This window comes from Entelurus aequoreus, linkage group LG02 (genome assembly GCF_033978785.1).
Source record: "Entelurus aequoreus isolate RoL-2023_Sb linkage group LG02, RoL_Eaeq_v1.1, whole genome shotgun sequence".
NCBI classification, from domain to species: domain Eukaryota; kingdom Metazoa; phylum Chordata; class Actinopteri; order Syngnathiformes; family Syngnathidae; genus Entelurus; species Entelurus aequoreus.
The window spans coordinates 29,154,783-29,176,698 of record NC_084732.1 but is presented as its reverse complement, the minus strand read 5'-3'; the positions used below and the strand labels follow the sequence as shown (position 1 = coordinate 29,176,698).

The window sequence follows — 21,916 nt, the reverse complement described above, 5'->3', positions numbered from 1 at the left end:
GCTACTTGGTCACATTTGGACAAATGTATGCGTTTGGATAAAACAATGCCCACAACATTCATTTTAGTTGTTTACCATGTAAGCCCAAATCAAAACTGCTCTCGACATGGAAGACGTGGAATACACATTTAAGAACACACATGACATACATGTGAGGACTTTTGCTACAGTATAGCCTGTCTAAATGCTACATTTCATTTTCATTGGTGTTTTAGAACAAGACAGTATCTGACATTTTGTTCATTATTTCTACTGTTTATATTTTGACATTGAATAGTTTAATCATTTTGAAAAATAAACAACAAGACTGCAATATATTTGTTATTTCATGCTATAAATCGCAAATGGCTATTCAGATAAAGGAAGTTAGCTAATAGAATATGCCATTGTTTGTACTCTTTATGATTTTTGCATTTGGAACAGTTAGAAGTGGAGAGGGAGTCGAAGAGACAGAAATATGGCTATAAAATCCAAGGCAGAATCCACTAAAGCAGAAACAAAAAGACCCCCGGCTTATTTTCAGTCTTTTTCATTAAGTTCAAAACACATGCATGCTTTGAGTTTAGAACTCAGCAGCACCTTCCAAAGGACAAGTGAGATACTGCATGGATAATTTGCCATTTAAAAAAAAAAATTGGGATAGGCTCCAGCACCCCTGAAAGGGACAAGCGGTAGAAAATGGATAGATGGATGACAAGCTGATGATTGTGTTGCTGAATTGACTATTAATTCATAAAATTGGAAAACTGCTGAGAACAATATCTTTTGTCGATTTGTGAGGTCAGAGGTCTCCGAGAGCCCACTGGCTCACCATCCAGTCCATCGTAAAGTTGTTTAATGGGCTTCTTCCACACCACTGGAAGTAAAAATGTCCTTGTCTGACCTACCTGATATACTTGTTTCCAGGGCGACAGAGGGGGCGAGCGGGTGTTGCAGAAGAAATGGACCACTTTCCTGAAGGCCCAGCTCCTGTGCTCCCTCCCAGACGACGGCTTCCCCTTCAACATCCTCCAGGACATGTTTGTCCTGAAGCCCATGGGAGACAGCTGGGAGAGCACCGTCTTTTACGGGGTCTTTACATCACAGTGGTATGAGGCAAACATATTGTTCATGTACCACCAGAGTTTGTTTTTTGGAGGAAAATTTTATTAAATTAAATAAATACATTTGAAATGAAATTAAAATAAAAAGTTTTAATTGTTTTCAAGATGTGTAGAGAAGCCTGCTTTAAAAACTTTTGCAAAGAGGCGTGCATATCTGTAAGATAGTTAGAAGTAGATTAGAACATCAATCAAAAGTCATTTTTGTATAACGGGGACCTTTAACTGTGTTAACAGGTATAAAGGAGCATCAGGTAGCTCGGCAGTGTGTGCCTTCACCATGGCACAGGTGGAGAGAGCCTTCAGTGGGCGTTACCGGCAGGTCAACAGGGAGACGCAGCAGTGGTACACGTACAACCACCCTGCACCAGAACCAAGACCCGGAGCGGTGAGTGGACCATTCTCGACCTTTTTTTGTCTCAAATTGTCACTTGTCATCATAATGGCACTCGTTATACATGAGATTGTATTTCGTTTCTCGCCAACGCAGTGTGTGACCAACCATGCCAGGCAAATGGGAATCCAGTCATCTTTGCACATGCCCGACAAGGTGCTCAACTTTGTCAAGGACCACTTCCTGATGGACAGCGTGATACGAAGTGCCCCCTTGCTGCTGAAACGCAGCGTGCGCTACACGCAGATCGCCGTGCACAAGATTCAGGGCATGGAGCGAGCCTACGACGTGCTTTTTATTGGAACAGGTGACCAAATAATAGTAGTTTATGCTAGGCTGGGCCACTAAATAGGGCTGCAACAACTAATCGATTAAATCGATTAAAATCGATTATAAAAATATTTGGCGATTAATTTAGTCATCGATTCGTTACATCTATGCTCTGGGCATGCGCAGAGGCATTTATTTTTATTTTTATATATTTTTTATTTATTTATTTATTTTTTATAAACCTTTATTTATAAACTGCAACATGTACAAACGGCTGAGAAACAATAATCAAAATAAGTATGGTGCCAGTATGCTGGGGTTTTTTTTCAATAAAATACTGGAAAGGATAGAAATGTAGTTTGTCTCCTTTATCCGATTATTAATCGATTAATCGAAGTAATAATCGACAGATTAATCGATTATCAAATTAATCGTTAGTTGCAGCCCTACCGCTAAACTGATATCAACATATATCGCAATAGACACATAATCGATATCAATAAAAATGCCTTCGAAAAAAACGTTTGATATATACTGAACAAAAATATAAACAAAGCACTTTTGTTTTTGCTCCCATTTTTCATGAGTTGAACTCAAAGATCTAAAACTTTTACTATAAACACAAAATACCTATTCCTCTTAAATATTGTTCACAAATCTGTCTAAATCTGTGTTAGTGAGCATTTCTTCTTTGCCAAGATAATCCATCCCACCTCACAGGTGTGATATAAACTTTTTTTGTTTTTTTGATAAGCCTCAATAAAGCCTGTTTCCACCAAGCAGTACATTTGAGTTAACTTTATTGCGCTACACTTGTCAGTTTTGACAATGATAATATTTTGAGTGCGTCAATGTAAGTTGTTTTACTGTTTTGCTCTGTGTTGTCATCCAGACGACGGCAAGCTCCACAAGGCCGTCAATGCCAACGACAAGATGCACATCATCGAGGAAATGATTCTGTTTCCTGACCCGCAGCCTGTCCAGCACATCGAACTGGATCCTCAGAGGGTATATCCTACCTCTTAGATTCTAATCATTCATTTAAGTCAGAAGAGGAAAAAAATAAAAAAACACTGCACAAGAGCTAAATTTACCCCGGCTCAAGCTGCCTGAAGACGTTTCTCCCCACGGGGGCCATCCCGTCGAGTTTTCTTAAGAGTTATTTCACCATCTGGAGCAGAGTTTATGATCCTCTCTGGTGTTTTAGCTGCGGCTCAATTTCATTACCTTTCTTTCTTTATGACATAATGGCCTGTCCCAGGGTTGAAATGGACTCTTATCGAAGATGATATAATTCTAATAAAGTACCAGATACATTTCCATGTATTCTGGGCTATGAAAGACAAACAGCCTAATCACATTATGTTTGTTTAAAATATTGCTGGTAATACAGACTGAGTGTGCATGTGTGCACACTCTGTTAATGCTAAAAAGGCTGCGTGTCATCCACTGGCCTCACCACCATGTGTCCTAACCGCAATTTAACTACCCTGCTGGCCCCAAGCAAGAGCACATCTGGCTAGATTTTGCGCTCTATTTAATTATACTCTTCTTATTGTCTTATGCTTTTAAAAAGTGCATGTGCTTTTACATGACAAAAATGCAAATAGCCAACATGTTTTTTCGGCTCCTCCCACATGCAGGGTCTGTTGTTTGTGTCATCCTACTCGGGCTTGGTGGAGGTGCCTGTGGCCAACTGCTCCAACTACCTGAGCTGTGGAGAGTGCGTCTTGTCCAGAGACCCCTACTGCGCTTGGAGCGGGCGCCTGTGTCGTGACGTCAGGATGGCGCCGCCTGACAGGTACATTATTGCCAATGCAACAAATCACAAGTCAAGATGCGCAGTGCAACGCCTACAAATCTAAAAAACACCAGAGTGCAATGGAACCTCTTAGATTGAACACAGTACGTACTTGCACTTATAGAAAATAAAGGAAACATAAATGATCTGTTCCAGGCTCAAACTGTCATCATCAAAAAACAACTTGTTTAACATTCTTAAATTGTACACAAGTTTAAAAAGAAGTTGGATGTCTGTATTATACGTTTGTAAGTTAAAAATAGTAGGTTTTTTTGTACTACATAAAGGATGCCTACAGGAAAGAAGGAATGACACATTTGCAGTTATACAAGTGTAAAAAGAAGTCAACTGCTGCATTTGTGTGTATATAGTAAATAATGTAAGTAAGTAAGCAAGTACATTTTATTTTTATCGCTTTTCACACATAAAAAACTCGAAGTGCTGTACAAAACATTGGTGAATTTAAAACAATAATTAAATTATACCATCATAAAAAGGATTTTAAAAATGTTTAAAAAGTCAAAAGTCTATTAACTAAAAGCTTTTCTGAAATGCGAAGTCTTCAAATGTTTTTTTAAAAGAGTCAACACATTCAAGCTCAAGCAGGGACTGGTGCAAGTCATTCCAGAGTCTGGGGGCTACAGCCTGGAATGCCAGGTCTCCCCGGGTTTTAAAATGAATTTTAGGGATCAGTACTGAGGGTCCCACCAGGCAGCGCATGAAAAGTCAGGACTAAAATGTTTAACTCAATGCGAAATTTGGCTGGATGCCAATGAAGACTTAATGCAATGGGGGTAATGCAGGCGGCTGTCAAAAGTCTGGCAGCCGCATTCTGTACAGTCTGAAGTCTTTTTAGAGTTGACTTGTTGAGACAAGTGAAAACAACTAGATTAGTCAATGCAAGACGAGAATGATCATTTCGAGATACGATTGTGATAACAAATATCTCACATTAGAGATATTTCTCAGGTGATAGAAAACAGTTTTTGGTCAGTTGACAACAGTGACCTTCCAGAGACCTTGACTGTTCAAACACAACCCTAAGGTTTCTGAAGCTGGTTTTAACAGATGCACCTGAACACCAAGGGAGTTCTTGATCGGGGGGATCTTTTTTTCAGGAGCAATGATCAGAGTTTCCATTTTGTTAGACTTTATCTGAAGGAAATTCGAAGACAACCAGTTTTTGATACAGGATATACATTTCAAGAACTCAGATAAAAGGTGAAACTTACTCATTAAAAGAGCAATACAGTTAAATATAATCTGCATAGAAATTATAAGAAGCATTTTCAAAACCACGGATGGTATCAGGTAAAACAAAAATATAACAGGCCCCAGAACAGAGCCCTGGGCAACTCCACATGAGAGCTTGGACACATTGAACATTAAATCATTAAAAAAAGCAACATTAAAAGTTCATATTATATATAGGAGAGGTAAACCACTGGAGAACATCCTCTCAGATTTGAGTCCATTAATTAGTATACTGTGATCCACAGTATCAAAGGCAGATGTCAAATCGAGTAAAACTCTGTAGTGACCAGAGTCAGCGGCCATCATCACGTCAAAGGAAACTTTCAAAGGAGCCGTTTTGGTGGAGTGGATTGACCCAAAGCCAGATTGATATGTCGCATAAAAATCATGCTGTTCCAGAAAGGTGGTTAGCTGCTGAGCTACCACTTTGTCCATGATTTTTGACATGAAGGGAAGTTTTGAAAAGGGCTGGTAATTTATAGGCTCCACCGGATCAAGATTAGGCTTTTTAAGAATGGGATTCACCACAGCATGTTTAAAAAAGCTGGAGACGAGCCATCCATCCATCCATTTTCTACCGCTTGTCTTTCTCGGGGTCGCGGGGGGTGCTGGTGCCTATTCCAGCTGCACAACAAATTAATATAATGAATTACCGGTATTTGGTCATTATCACCCTCAGCTATGACCACAAAAAAATGCATATTTGGGTGTTCTGATCCAATAGTGATATCCGATGTTGGATGATATTGGCTTGTATCTAAAATTTCCGACTTAAGCGCTCCAATACAAGCTTTCCTTATGTGTGTTAACGTGTGCAAAGCTGGACAACCAGTTAAGAGCAAAATGTCCTTCAATAATCACACAAGGTTTGTTTTTCTTGTATTTTAGAGAAGTAAACATTGTAGGTTATAGGCTACTAGGAACTAGCAGCTACACAACAGCTAAGCACACAATAACACACAGGCTAGATGTAGGAAATAAGGGTCCTTTATTAAACAATATTGTAGTCTAAAACATGGCATTTATCAATAGACACAAGTATCAAAAAAATAATAGTTGCATATTACTTACAGATACAACGTCTCCAAGGCTTATTAGAAAGTATTCAGTAACAAACGTGTCTGCATCATTTAACTTACTACACAATAACCCATCCATCCATCAATTTTCCCTTAATGTTATAAATTATTGTGGCCAGTAGGCTTTGCAAAAAATAAATTACCACTCCACTTCAACTTAAAGACAGCGTAAGTCAATTCCAGATAAATACATGTTATAATACCTACCATAATTCTCTGCTTAAGTCATTTACCTTGATCAAGCTTTTTTTTCTAACATTCCACACTACAAAATACCAATATCAGTCAATCAATACTCTTGGCTCCAATATCGGTATTGTATCGGGTATCGGGACACCCTAATATATTTTTTTAAACATTGATCAATTTGCTAAAAAAAATTATGTCTCTTTTATTTCCAAGTATCAATTAAACTTTTAAATCAAATCGTTGATAAAATTGACCAAACCGTAATTGTCCAACTTTGCCAACACATAGAGACACTAACTGCACCAACAAGCACTTTTGTACAGGAATATATGACCAAATCTTAACAGTTGTACAATATCAGGGGTATTCTACTTCACAAGTTCCAATAACTATTGAAATATTTTTGTCAACCTAAATGACAACAAATAAAAACGGGGCAGTCAGTTTGATGTCCCAAACTTACACAAGAAGGTAGTTCCTTCTGTCACACTGTAGCCACTATGATCATGTTCCTCATAGAAGACTAGCGGAGAATATGAACACATGTCGCTTAACTCCAGCAGTCATGTTTGTTGTTTTTTTGTCTGTCATGTTTTGTCTCAGCCACTGGCAGCAGGATGTGGAGGAGGCTGACACTTCGGCCATTTGTAACAGGACGCTGTCCAGCCCCAGATCTGCTCGACCCACAGCTGCCCGTGAGTGTAACGCCATAACGTGTAGTTCACACGCGGTACATTTGCATGTTGAGGGAAACTGGTGACTTTTTATCGGCTTGTACAACACAATCAAGTTGACATTGTTTTCAATGTCTGTACTGAAAGTTAAGCTACAGGCCTGTTAGCTTTGGTTTTAGTTAGCTCTTTATTGAGCAAGGAACCATATTTGATCATACTAGATTTTTGATGGAAATTTTTAATTGATAGACTGCCAGGAATGTTCACCTTTGCACTTGTATTCCTCTAGGTAAATAACTACTGCTAATAATTAACCCTAACCGTACTGGACAATGATACTTTTTGCACTGAATGTCATGTTTACATCTGTAATAGGTTTTCAAAATGAGTTAAAATCAGTTCGCCGACCCAACGTCAAACTTAAACATCTACAACAGCTCTTAAGCAATAACCGTTTGACTATTCGACTATTAAAATAATTGTTAGTTGCAGTTCTAATTAGCAGACAAGAGAATCGTGTGATTATTAACAGTCAATCCATCAGCGACCAAAACTAATGGCACATTCATTACAAAACTAAATAATATAAATAGTAATGATTGTTTTATATTCTGAGAAATACTTAAAAAGTAGATTTAAATGTTGAAATAATTACATAAGGTGTACTTTTTTTATTATTGCATTCCAATAATAATTGTGTAATGTATTTTGAAATGTCTTTAATTTTTATTTTGAAAGTTAAAATGTAAAAAGTCCCCGCAATGAACTCCAATGATTGACATATATTTTTAGGCGAGCTACTTATAAATGACAACACAATAAATATTTATGTATAGTGAGACATTTGTATACAGACTTACATTTAATGCAAAGCATGTACAGTATCTCCATATTTTTTTTGTTATTTTCATAAAACAACAAACCTTCTATCCGACTATCCCATAGATTTTTCTAATGAAAAAAAGAAGTCCAAAAATGTTTTTTATCAAAAAGATTGTTTTGGTCTTTCTGGTCTGATAAAATAAGATTGTAGCTACAGTATAACCTCAACTTACCGGTTTAATTGGTTCTGCGACAGAGCTCTTAACTCAAAACATGTGTATCTCAAATGAACGTCTCCCATTGAAATCAATTGAACAGCATAATTAACATGTAACATGCTTTTTGAAAAAAAAAATTTTTAAAAAGCTACACGCTACAAGAAATATTGCATGATGAACAATACAATAGCACGTACTACTAACAACTACTAGTAGTTTTATGAATTAATAGAATAATAATTTACCGTATTTACCTTGGAGGGTAGACTTCCATGGTATCAGCTGCTTCTCTGTCAAACACACCATCAGCAGCTTTTTCATATTTTCATGGATACATTTTCACCGTTTAGATATTATATTAATATCCTTGGCTGACATAAGACTCATTCTGCTTCAGTATGTTGCAGACTAGCAGTGATACACACAAATTATTTATTTGCTCCCATGGCTGGAAAACAAAGTTATGTCCATCTTTAGCTCTAAGCTAATGCTAGCGAGTAAAACCGGATGTTTAGGTCGGATCTGATGGGGTTCCCTTTGACATCTGCTACGCCAGACCTGGGCAAATTAAGACCCGGGGGCCGCAGCGGCCCGTTAAGCTTTTCAATCTGGCCCGTTGGACATTCCCAAATAATTTTTTTAGATCTTTAAGATGGAAACTGTAGCCGCCATTATGATGTGCAGTGATGTTTTCAAATTACCGTAATTGTGAACTATACAAAGTATTTAAATGTTTGGAATCTGCGCTTTTGCATGATATACAAATTACTATGGTAATCTACATCACAGCAGCTCAGACGTGGCACCAAGCATTGTGGGTGGGGAGCGTTTCCACAGAGTGTCAGCCTGAAATGCGGGTGTCAGGGACAGACGCGGAAAGGGATTTTTACAACAAAGTTCTAAAGCTTAGTGATATATCAGATTGTAGGTGGGTTTATTTTTTACCTTCCGTGTTCATATTTCGCCGTTTGTTGCATTTTTGTTGTGTTTCGCTTGATTGTAAAATATGTCGATCGAGAGGGGGTGTGACGTTCATATGTTGTCAATATTCAGTGTTTTATCGTTCATAGTTAATATTGTAAATCCCACATTCTTTATTTTCATGTACATTCTGGGTGTCTCATTCAGTCAAAAAATTTAAAATTCCATTCCGTTTTTAAGGCGGTCTGTCATAACGTTTTTAGCATTCAGACATTATTGTGAGGTTTTGTATTAGTGTTCCTAAAAAAAAAGATATACCGGCCCCCAGACACATTTTTGCCCAGGCTTCTGCTACACCAACTCATGGCGACGATGCTTGTAACTCATATTTTTATAACTTGAATTACCATATTTCCGCACTATAAGGCGCACCTAAAAACCTCCAATTTTCTCAAAAGCTGACAGTGCGCCTTATAATCCGGTGCGCCTTATATTTGGACCAATATTGAGCCACAACGGGATGCATAAAAATGGGACCCATTACCTCCCTGCTTGGCACTCAGCATCAAGGGTTGGAATTGGGGGTTAAATCACCAAAAATGATTCCCGGGCGCGGCTACGCTGCTGCCCACTGCTCCCAGGGGGTGATCAAGGGGATGGGTCAAATGCAGAGGACAAATTTCACCACACCTAGTGTGTGTGTGACAATCATTGGTACTTTAACTTAACTTAACTTAATAACGTAACCCCAGCCTCTACTGTAGCGTCTATTCTATGCGCCTTATAATGCGGTGCGCCTTATATATGGACCAATATTGAGCCACAGCGGGATGCATAACGTAACCCCAGCCTCTACTGTAGCATCTATTCTATGCGCCTTATAATGCGGTGCGCCTTATATATGAACAAAGTTTTAAAATAGGCCATTCACTGAAGGTGCGCCTTATAATCCGGTGCGCCTTATATATGGACCAATATTGAGCCACAACAGGATGCAGTATATCCCATAAAATGCCAAGATACCTGTGGCGGTGGGGGCGTGGCTATGGGCGTGGTCACCATGACATCATCGAATAATTTGCATAATTTACTACAATGATTTGATTTTCTCTAAAAAGGCTCAAAAAATGTATACTTACTAATTAATAATAACAGTTTTGTTTTAAGCGTCCATCCATCCATCCATCCATTTTACAATATAATTACAACACTTTATGTACATATTTATATACAGATTTGAACAATAAGTTATTCACTGAAATATATTTATTAATTGGGGTTCTTACAAAAAATGTATCTTATAAAATATAAAAGCTAAAATGTCTCAAAGCTCTGCCCCTTTAATTAGTGCATACCAAATAATTTAACTTTAGCCTACTACTACAACCATATTATTTACCAGCAACATAAAGTGAAACAGAGGCAGAGGTGTCCTGCCACAGTCAGTAACAAATAAACAGAAAACATAGTGGTGGTAGATAGACACAGAGCTTCATCAAACATCTGATCCACTGAACAAAGAGCTCCAAAAATGTTGAACTTTAGACTGCCATAAGTTTTACTCCCTACACTTAACCATGTGTTTCCTACTGCCTGCAGACTTTGCACCCTTTGTTATATACACATGTTGTGTTTCTAATATAAATACCGTAATTTCCGGACTATAAGCCGCTACTTTTTCCCCTCGTTCTGGTCCCTGCGGCTTATACAACGGTGCGGCTTATATACGGCCTGTTCTTCTCCGACACCGACGAAGAGGATTTCGGTGGTTTTAGTACACAGGAGGAAGACGATGACACAATGATTAAAGACTGACTTTTCATATACCGGTAGGCTGGTTATTTTGATAACGTACAGGCGAGCACTTTGTATTACTTTGCACCGTTGTATTATTTGTACTCTGCACGAATGCTGTTCGCCATGTCAAAGATGTGAAAGTTTGATTGAATGATTGAAAGATTTATTGTTAATGAATGGGACGCTTTGCGTTCCCAAACAGTCATCTCTGTCCCAACAATCCCCTCCGTGGTAGCAGGAACCCCTATATACTACGGTAATTACACATCAAAACCCTGCGGCTTATAGTCGGGTGCAGCTTATATATGGAGCAATCTGTATTTCCCCCTAAATTTAGCTGGTGCGGCTTATAGTCAGGTGCGGCTTATAGTCCGGAAATTACGGTACATTTAATAAAGTCAAATACAAATAAGGCAACAAGAGAAGTATCCTACACTTCTCTTTTGTAAAGTAAATCTGAACAGCCGATATGGGCATCTACATCAACTATATGATTTGCCTGAGAAGGTGGAGAGGACAAAAAAAAATATATATATATATATATATATATATATATATATATATATATATATATATATATATATATATATATATATATATTTTTATTATTTTTTTTTTTTTATTTTATTTGTGGCGGACGTAATTCTTTCGTGGCGGGCCGCCACAAATAAATGAATGTGTGGGAAACCCTGGGATGCATAACGTAACCCCAGCCTCTACTGTAGCGTCTATTCTATGCGCCTTATAATGCGGTGCGCCTTATATATGAACAAAGTTTTAAAATAGGCCATTCATTGAAGGTGCGCCTTATAATCCGGTGCGCCTTAAAGTGCGGAAAATACGGTAGCCGAGAGACAGCTCTTATTTCCAAACACTCTTAAGTTGAGGTACTACTGTACATGCTTTCATTGCAATGATTAGGGATATTACTGTGTGTATTATTTCAAGTTTTGCCGTATTTATTGTACACGTACTTATTGTCGTGTTGCTACATAGGTGGTTCCCGTTGCCAGCTCATCACGGTGCCCGCCAACACTTTCCGGGTGCTGCCCTGCAAGCTGCGCTCCAACCTGGCCGAGAGGAAGTGGCGCTACAGCGCCAGCGCCAGCCAGTTCCTGTACGCCACGCCCAAGGGCAGCCTGGTGGTGGTGGCGCAGGTGGACAAGATGGAGACCTACGAGTGCTGGTCCGAGGAGGAGAATTTCCGCCAACTGCTGGCCAATTACTGTGTCATGGCGGAGCCTCGCCAGGAAAGCACCACCATGATGGGCCACTCCCGGACGCCGCACATCAAGCGCGTGGAGACCATGATCCTGCCCGGCGAGTCCCGCTCGGAGCAGATCCACACCAAGACCTACTGGAACGAGCTCATCGTGGTTTGTGCCCTGCTGGCCTTCTCCCTGGTGGTCTTCTCCTTGTTCGTCATCTACAGGAACCGCGACCACATGAAGTCCATGCTGAAGCAAGGCGAGTGCGCCAACATGCAGCAGAAGAAGCCCAGGATGGCGGGGAAGCCCACCGAGAGCCTGCCGCTCAACGGCAACACCATCCCCGTCTCCACCTCCGACCACAAGGGCTACCAGACGCTCAACGACAACTACATCTGCAGCACGCCCACACGGGAGTCCTCGCCGGAGAGCAAGAGCTTCTCCGACGCGTCCGACGGGCGACCTCTCAACGTGAAGGAGAGCCACGTGGAATACTCGCCCACGCTCCCGCGGCCTCGTGTGCGGTTAGGCTCGGAGATTAAAGACTCCATCGTGTGAGACCGGCAGGACATTTCTTTATTTTGCTCATCTTCCTTTCTGTCCTCGCTCTGAAGCCGGAGGTCCGTTTGCGTGGGAAAGCAGCTCATGGCCGCCACTACCAATAGTTTGTTTTTCCGTCACATCCTCATGGCCGCTCATTGCATACAACTCGGGCTCGGACATCGGACGCTCTATCAGTATTTAAAGCCCCAGTCCTCCAGTTCTACTGCCCAGGCCGCACGAAAGCCACCGTTTCCGGTTCAGGGAGGATGAAAACAAAGTCATGTGACGCATTCTCACCACGATGGAAGATGAAGGACGTCTTCTTTACAGGGAGCGTGACTTTTCCCTTGAATGTACGTCAAAAGTCTGTTTTGTGCACCATGGACGTCACGTGATCGGCAGGTACTGAGGGGGAGTCAAGTCCTCACCGTTATCATTTTCAGGGTCGCCCAATATCATCGCGTGCGCTGTGCCAAAAAAAAACAAAAAAAAAAAACAACTTGATTGTCTTATCCAAACGCAATAGTGCCATTGTGTGTCGAGACCACCACTACCCGCCATCTTTGTTTCAGCGTTGCAAAGAGCACTGAAGGGGTGAGGCACAAATAAGAACAAACGTGACATGCAAGGTAGGACTGTTAGTTCAGACTTCTGGAGTCTTTAAAAAAAAAAAAAAAAGTTGGGACACCAACCACCTAGGTACAGTAGGAAAGGGATTCATATGGCCCCATTCCTGGGTGGATCTCACGTGAGAGGAAGAGGGGGGTCAATCATTTCGCAATGCAGTCATGATAATGGAAAGCGCCACTCTACATTGCAAGTGACGCTCTGGTCAAAGTTGGAATTGCCGCAAAACACATTCTAACATACTCAACACTCTCCTGCCGTCTGGCGGCTAAATTCGTCATGTTTCGTGTGTCAGGTAAACCGCGACGAATGGTGCAATACGAATCCCCTTCCTACAGTACAAACCAGAAACACTACTATACTCTTATCGCTGTCTGTTCTTCTTCCTACACTAATGTACTAAACCGCACAGATTACAAATAACCGGCAGGCAACAGAAAACGTCAAAACCGAAATGCAATTTTAGCTAGCTAGCTAGCAGGCGCAGCAATGTAGATCAGCACAATTGTGTCGTGTGTGCGTGGTGGCTTGTCGCTAGGCAGACTTCGCAGTCGGGCGTTCCTCAAAAATGCAATACGGTCACTGCCCAATGGATAGCAATTGTTTGGTTTTTTTCATCTGAAAGAACAACAAAAGCAGGTTTTACTCGCCATGCTGTGTCTTTACGAGCGGTGAGCAGAAACTCAGACTTGAGAGTTCCACAAAAATATATTTTTGTTTGCCACTCATCCAACGGTGACTGCTGCCCCACAAAAAAAAACAAGAAAGGACAGGGAGACTTGGCAAAAATGTTAATTAATTTACAGTCGTCCCCCGCGATTAATTTGTATCGTGATAAACAAATATCCACGAAGTTGGATTGTTATTAACAAATCCAATGTTTTCATAATTTACTACCTTCTAAATATGATTTTTTTTACAATATTGCAACCATGTAAACATGAAATAACACCCATAGATTACTGTACTCACCGCTAGCCTGGAGGATCCTTCGAGCATCACTGCTGTAGTTGTCACCCGGCCACCACAACATGGCCACGACGTGGCAATACTTGGTCACTTCTAAGTTAGAACTGGGCTTCCATAAGCTGAAACCACAGATGTAAGTTAAAAACTTGGTCAACTTGACACCCGCAGCTACGCTCATGAGCTGTGTTGTTAGCATTCCGTGTTAGCATTGCGCTTCCCTTGTTGTTATTCCGCATCACTCAAGCCCGAGCTGTGTTACTGACGTCCATGATGAAGTGCTTCCAAAGAGTTCATCTCCACTCTGGCCAGACATTTGCTGACAGTCTTGTTAGCCTGAAGTGCTACCGTAAGCTGTTGTCGTCTAAAGTCTCACCAAGGTGGAGATGTGGTATTGATGAGGCAGGAGGCGAAGATGAAATGCATCAAAAAAATGTTGGTCAACTTGAGATTGTCCCTGTGAAAGTGGAGTAGCGCCAGGATTAGCCGCCTGTTGTTGTTAGCATTTTTCACTCCTAACATCCAGTACAGGCCAAACGTTTGGACACACCTTCTCCTCATTCAATGCGTTGTCTTTATTTTCATGACTATTTACTAGAGATGTCCGATAATATCGGCCTGCCGATATTATCGGACGATAAATGCTTTAAAATGTAATATCGGAAATTATCGGTATCGTTTTTTTTAATTATTATTATTTTTTATTAAAAAAAATGTTTTATTAAATCAACATAAAAAACACAAGATACACTTACCATTAGTGCACCTACCCAAGAAACCTCCCTCCCCCATTTACACTCATTCACACAAAAGGGTTGTTTCTTTCTGTTATTAATATTCTGGTTCCTACATTATATATCAATATATATCAATACAGTCTGCAAGGGATACAGTCCGTAAGCACACATGACTGTGCATGCTGCTGGTCCACTAATAGTACTAACCTTTAACAGTTCATTTTACAAATTTTCATTAATTACTAGTTTCTATGTAATTGTTTTTATATTGTTTTACTTTCTTTTTTATTCAAGAAAATGTTTTTAATTTATTTATCTTATTTTATTTTATTCATTTTTTAAAAAAGGACATTATCTTCACCATACCTGGTTGTCCAAATTAGGCATAATAATGTGTTGATTCCACGACTGTATATATCGGTATCGGTTGATATCGGTATCGGTAATTAAGATTTGGACAATATCGGATATCGGCAAAAAGCCATTATCGGACATCCCTACTATTTACATTGTAGATTGTCACTGAAGGCATGAAAACTGCGAATGAACACATGTGGAGTTGTGTACTCAACAAAAAAAGGTGAAATAACTGAAAACATGTGTTATATTCTAGTTTCTTCAAAATAGCCACCCTTTTTCTCTGATTACTTTTTTGCACACTCTTGGCATTCTCTCCACGAGCTTCAAGAGGTAGTCACTTGAAAGGATTTTCACTTCACAGGTGTGCTTGAAGCTCATGGAGAGAATGCCAAGAGTGTGCAAAGCAGTAATCAGAGCAAAGGGTGGCTATTTGGAAGAAACTAGAATATAAAACATGTTTTCAGTTATTCCACCTTTTTTTTGTTACCACGTGTTCATTCATAGTTGTGATGCCTTCAGTGACAATCTACAATGTAAATAGTCATGAAAATAAAGAAAAGGCATCGAATGAGAAGGTGTGTCCAAACGTTTGGCCTGTACTGTGTAACATAACTGATGCATAATAGATAAATAAATAAAACATAAGTGTTCATTTAAGCCAAAAACATGTAGAATATGCTTTTTTTTTTTTTTTTATAAAAAAAAATTACAGCTGTAGTGAGGGACGACTGTACTCCAAAACAAAATTATAAATGACTTTGAAATTCATTCACACAATTGAATTTGGATAGCAACATCAAATTAAATGTATTAAGTTATTAAACATAAATACATATCTATTCTTAACAGAATGGAAGAATTTCCTATTCAAATGTTCCGAACTCCTGTTTCCAAGAAGGTACACTAGCGCCTCTGCTGGTTCAACCAAGTAGTGCAGTCCCACGGCGCCTCACTTCTTTCCAAGGCACAAGTGAGTCCCAATAAAAGCTGTCCAGGTTCCATGCATGGGATGTGAAAGTGAAAGCACAAGTAATCAGGGAGTTTCAATACTCGCAAGTTGTTTGCACATTTCACTGAAAACCCGTTTTGAAAAAAAAAATTTAAAATGCAACTACTGAGAAACCAGAAAGAAAAGCAGGGACCATTAAGTACACTACACCCTTAAGTACACTCGCTCATGGAGACTTAGGGAATAAAGCAGACTTTTCCAAAGACTTAAGGAAGCTGTTTGAGTTCCAGTAAAAGTACAAAACCACATGTCTTAGCGTATAAAATATAAACATCAATATGTCCTGCTCCCTTCAACACTGACAACTTGTCATTGCACAGCACGGAGCGCAGAAGTGGTCAGTGTTTATTTTTGTTGCCTTGATTATAAACGTGCTTAATATTGTGTGTTTTTTACGGGACCTTTATTGTGCAAGATGTGTTGTAGAGATAGTAGCCAGTGAACACTGATCGTTTTCTCCCATGATGCTTTGCTGCCTACGTACACCACTTCGCTTACGTCATACCGAGCAGGTTGTTGATCAAGCATATCAAAGCAGGGACGCCAGCTGGTTTTGCTAGTTAGCTTAGCAATGCTAAGGTGACGCTATGTTTTTGGTTTTTTTGACTTAAAAATGGTCCGAGTTTATTTGTATCGTACATAATATTTCTTAATGTATGATACCAAAAAAAAAGCCAGACCAAACGTAATCCACACAATTAAAAGTGTCTGGAAAGAAGCCGAGCTTATTTCAAACACGCCTGCTAGCTAAGGCATGCTAGGCTATTGCTCAATTGTTGGAAATCAACACGTTCCGGTTGAATAATGCAAATAAGTTTGTAAAAATATTTATTTCGTGAACTGTTTTTTTGTTTGTTTTTTGAATTGCATTGTTTTTTTGTTTAGTTGTAAAAATTAAAATTAGAGATGTCCGATAATATCGGCCGATAAATGCTTAAAAATGTGATATCGAAAATGATCGGTATCAGGTTTTTTTATTATCGGTATCGGGGTTTTTGGGGTTTTTTTTTATTAAATCAACATAAAAAACACAAGATACACTTACAATTAGTGCACCAACCCAAAAAACCTCCCTCCCCCATTTACACTCATTCACACAAAAGGGTAGTTTCTTTCTGTTATTAATATTCTGGTTCCTACATTATATATCAATATATATCAATACAGTCTGCAAGGGATACAGTCCGTAAGCACACATGATTGTGCGTGCTGCTGGTCCACTAATAGTACTAACCTTTAACAGTTAATTTTACTCATTTTCATAAATTACTAGTTTCTATGTAATTGTTTTTATATTGTTTTACTTTCTTTTTTATTCAAGAAAAGGTTTTTAATTTATTTATCTTATTTTATTATTATTTTTAAAAAGGACCTTATCTTCACTATACCTAGTTGTCCAAATTAGGCATAATAATGTGTTAATTCCACGACTGTATATATAGCGGTATCGGTTGATATCGGTATCGGTAATTAAGAGTTGGACAATATCGGAATATTGGATATCGGCAAAAAGCCATTATCGGACATCCCTAATTAAAATTTTGCGTACCCGCCTGAAAATATTAAGATTTTACCACATCTTTAAAAGAAATGATCCTGCTTTCATATGCTTGATAACCTCATTCAATGTATGAAATGCCTTTAGCTAGCATGTCGTACAACCCAGGAGTGACATCGCTGGCCAAAACTCGGGAAAACGGCGTGATCGGAACAAACATCTTCCGGCTAACATTTACACTGAGAGCTGCTCAAACTGACATGTTGGACCTTAACTAACATTTATTAATGACCAGCAATTAATTTGGAGTAGCTCCTCCACATACTGTACTTACTGGACATGAATGTATCTTGTATGGCTTTGTTTTGAGTTGAAACAGTCACATGATCAGCACAACACAATAGGACTAACGACATTCATAAATAATCCACTTCTGCAGTCAGTTTCATCTAATTCAGCGCCATAGTTGACTGAATAACAAAAGTAGACAAATGTGGTCTTGCCTGCATGATTTCCCTGTTTTTTTTTTCTTATTATAAATATTAGTCGTGTAAATAATTGTGAACTGTATATTTTTTTTGTATTATGGAGATCAATTGTGACTGTTGTTTTTATTATTATATTGTACATAAAAAGCACTTTATTTTGAAGTTTTTAAGATAAATGATTAAAAAATAAATGTTTTTTGACAAAGACTTGCCCACTGTGAAGATTAATTTGATCATTTATTATATTTGCATTGATTTTCACTGGGATTTGCTGTCTTCTGCAGGAAAATGTACACGCTTCATCTTAGGAGTCAGTCATGTGCAGTGTTGGGAGTAACTGTACTGTAACGCCGTTAGTTTCAGCGGTAACTAGTAATCTAACGCGTTATTTTTTATATTCAGTAACTCAGTTACCGTTACTACATGATGCGTTACTGCGTTATTTTACGTTATTTTTTATGTAGTATCGGCTAGAAACAGAAGATCTGAGTGTGTTTTATTGGAGCGCTGCAGTGTCGTCCTTCTGATTCTTCCTGTGTCACAAGCCAGAGGTGCGCCGTTGAAACGGGAAGTATGCGGACACATTGAATCCTATACAAAAAACTCTGTTTTCATCTCCAAATTTCACAGTATTCTGGACATCTGTGTTGGTGAATCTTTTGCAATTTGTTTAATGAACAATGAAGACTGCAAAGAAGAAAGTTGTAGGTGGGATCGGTGTATTAGCGGCAGACTACAGCAACATAACCAGGAGGACAGAGATGGATAGCAGACGCGCCTTAACTTCCACCTTACTCAGCTTAACTTCCTCCGTCTCGCCGACCGCATCTGTGATCGGGTGAAGTCCTTCGTCGCACCGTCGATCGCTGGAACGCAGGTGAGCACGGGTGTTGATGAGCAGATGAGGGCTGGCTGGCGTAGGTGGATAGCTAATGTTTTTAGCATAGCTCTGTGAAGTCCGATTGCTAAGTTAGCTTCAATGGCGTCGTTAGCAACAGCATTGTTAACCTTCGCAAGGCTGGAAAGCATTAACCGTGTATTTACATGTCCATGGTTTAATAGTATTGTTGATCTTCTGTCTATCCTTCCAGTCAGGGATTTATTTATTTTGTTTCTATCTGCATTTGAGCCCGATGCCATCACGTTAGCTCAGTAGCTAAAGAGCTTCGTGGAGATAAAAGTCACTGTGAATGTCCATCTCGCGTTCTGGACTCTCATTTTCAAGAGGATATAGTATCCGAGGTGGTTTAAAATACAAATCCGTGATCCACAATAGAAAAAGGAGAGAGTGTGGAATCCAATGAGCCCTTGTACCTAAGTTACGGTCAGAGCGAAAAAAGATATGTCTTGCACTGCATTCTAGTCCTTCACTCTAACGTTCCTCATCCACGAATCTTTCATCCTCGCTCAAATTAATGGGGTAATCGTCGCTTTCTCGGTCCGAATCGCTCTAGCTGCATTGAAAACAATAGGAAAATGTGAGGAGCCTTTCAACTGTGGACGTCACGCTACTTCCGGTACAGGCAAGGCTTTTTTTATCAGCGACCAAAAGTTGCAACTTTATCGTCGATGTTCTCTACTAAATCCTTTCAGCAAAAATATGGCAATATCAGGCCATCATCTCATGCCTAAACGACTACAGACCTGTAGCACTCACCTCCATACCTGCCAAATGCATGGAGAGACTGATATTGAAACGGATTAAAAAGGCAATACCACCATCCCTTGACCCATATCAGTTCGCATACCGGAAGAACCGATCAACCGAAGACACCATCGCTATTGTAATCCATAGACTCTTGGAACATCTTGAGCTTAAGGACACTTATGCAAGACTGCTCTTTGTCGATTTCAGCTCAGCATTTAACACAATAAGGCCAAACAGACTCAGATCTAAGCTTCACAACCTTGGTCTGAACACCTTCCTCTGCAACTGGATTTTGGACTTTTTAATAAATCGCACACAGTATGTGATAATAGGCACGCTCACCATCAACACCGGCGCTCCACAGGGTTGTGTGCTAAGCCCTGTGCTCTTCACCCTCTTCACACATGACTGTATAGCCTCTTCAACATCCAATCTCACTGTCAAATATGCCGACGACACCACAGTACTTGGGCTCATCAGCAACAATGATGAGACAGCATACAATGCAGAGGTCCAACAGCTGGCTTCATGGTGTGCTAACAACAACTTGGTTCTTAACACTAACAAAACCAAAGAACTAATTGTAGACTTCCGCAGGAAAGGGCAGAGCCAACACCCTCCACTTTTAATTAATAACAATCTAGTAGAAAGGGTCAAGCATTTCAAATTCTTAGGGGTGAACATAACAGAAGATCTATGCTGGGACATTAACACTGCTTCTACAGTCGGAAAGGCCCAACAACGTCTTTTTTTTTTGAGGAAACTAAAATGCGCAAACATTCCGCAGAAATCAATGGTTAACTTTTACAACTGTGCCATCAGCAGTGTCCTCACTTACGGCTTTCTAGTGTGGTTTGCTAGCTGCACTAAAGCGAACCAACAGGCCCTCCAGCGAGTGGTTAAAGCGGCGGGGAAAATTACAAGGACGATACTCCCAGAGATGAGTGCCATGCACACAACTCGCTGCCTAAAGCGAGTACACAACATCCTGAAGGACAGATACCACCCAGCACATGGCCTCTTCAACCTGCTACCCTCTGGAAGAAGGTATAGATCGATTCGCGCCAGGACCACCAGAATGTCTCACAGTCTGTATCGCCAGGCTGTGAGACTGCTAAATGAACAGCCTGCCCCTTTGCTGCCCCGGACCATCTTATTACCTCACTCTTCACCACCTCAATAATTGTGCTCTGGACACTGCATTGCTGCAACATCAACGTAACACCCATCAGACATCTGACTGTTCCCACCCCCACGCCCCCTCTATTCGCCATCTTCCTGACAATGCTAAACTGTGAACTATGGTCAACCTGCACTTTAATGCAGTTTCTATGCCGCTGGACAAAGCTCAAACAAAATCTCGTTGACATGTATGACTTAAGTGTTATTATGACAATGACAATAAAGGAATTGATTGATTGATTGATTGAATATCGCGAAATGATCAAGTATGACACATTGAATGGATCTGCTATCCCCGTTTAAATAAAAAAAATTCATTTCAGTAGGCCTTTAAGACATTCTGCACCATTGAACAAATGTGAAAAGCTCTTTTTTGCCACATGCATGCTTCTCTGATTGTGAATCTATGCAAATGGAGTGCAGGTCAGTAGAAACCTGCATTTTCTTATAGGAAATCATGCAAATATAAATACATTGCAACATTGTATTATATTTGCATAGACTAGTGTTGTCTATACAGTTTGCGTTTGACTAAAATGCCCTGGTCTTTGCTGCCCTCTGGTGGTGTGATACCAGAATTCAGTCTCCATGTAACTACCAGACAGATTTACAAGCCTTCTTTTGAGATGAATACTCATTTCCATAATCGAAACTGAATTGTTTTAATTTTAAAAACAGGTGTCTCTGTTGAAAGGAATTAAGAAAATAAAAATGACAAACTATGGTCACTAGAAAAAAAACTTGTTTAATGTACAAGGAATTCTTAAGTAACATTTTACGAAGTCATTTGTAACGCTGTCATTAAAGTATCATGGTAACCACGGTATAATAAAAACAATGTGAAACTACTCACCCTTTGAAGACAGCCGACCGGCACGTCAATTGAGACGAAAACATCCATCCAGTTTTATTATATTTAAAAATATTAGTGACATTTTTAAATGTTACATTAAAATCAGCTTGCTAGAATGTATGTAACTAATTGTATTACTCATATTGTACTGAGCAGCTAGAACATTCACTCTATATCAGTTAATGTTCCATTTCTGGTTGTGTAGTTCACTTCTCTTCGCTGCCATCTATGGTGGCCTAATAAAAAAGCCAAAGAAAAAGCAAACCATGTACAGTTAG

The 21,916-nt window shown here is 39.6% G+C and overlaps 1 protein-coding gene across 3 annotated transcripts in view; it reads left to right on the top strand.

The window, feature by feature from the left end:
- Positions 1-18,490, top strand: part of LOC133632311 (semaphorin-4B-like) — a 159,020-nt gene extending 140,530 nt beyond the window's left edge. For all 3 annotated transcript variants that reach the window (XM_062024694.1, XM_062024686.1, XM_062024703.1), the window contains 7 exons: positions 907-1,088; positions 1,338-1,488; positions 1,591-1,801; positions 2,657-2,772; positions 3,408-3,565; positions 6,691-6,782; positions 11,516-18,490. In XM_062024694.1, the coding sequence (XP_061880678.1) occupies positions 907-1,088; positions 1,338-1,488; positions 1,591-1,801; positions 2,657-2,772; positions 3,408-3,565; positions 6,691-6,782; positions 11,516-12,285 (1,680 nt within the window). In that variant the 3' untranslated portion in view covers positions 12,286-18,490. The remainder of the gene's footprint in view (positions 1-906; positions 1,089-1,337; positions 1,489-1,590; positions 1,802-2,656; positions 2,773-3,407; positions 3,566-6,690; positions 6,783-11,515) is intronic.
- The last annotated feature ends 3,426 nt before the right edge of the window (positions 18,491-21,916 follow it).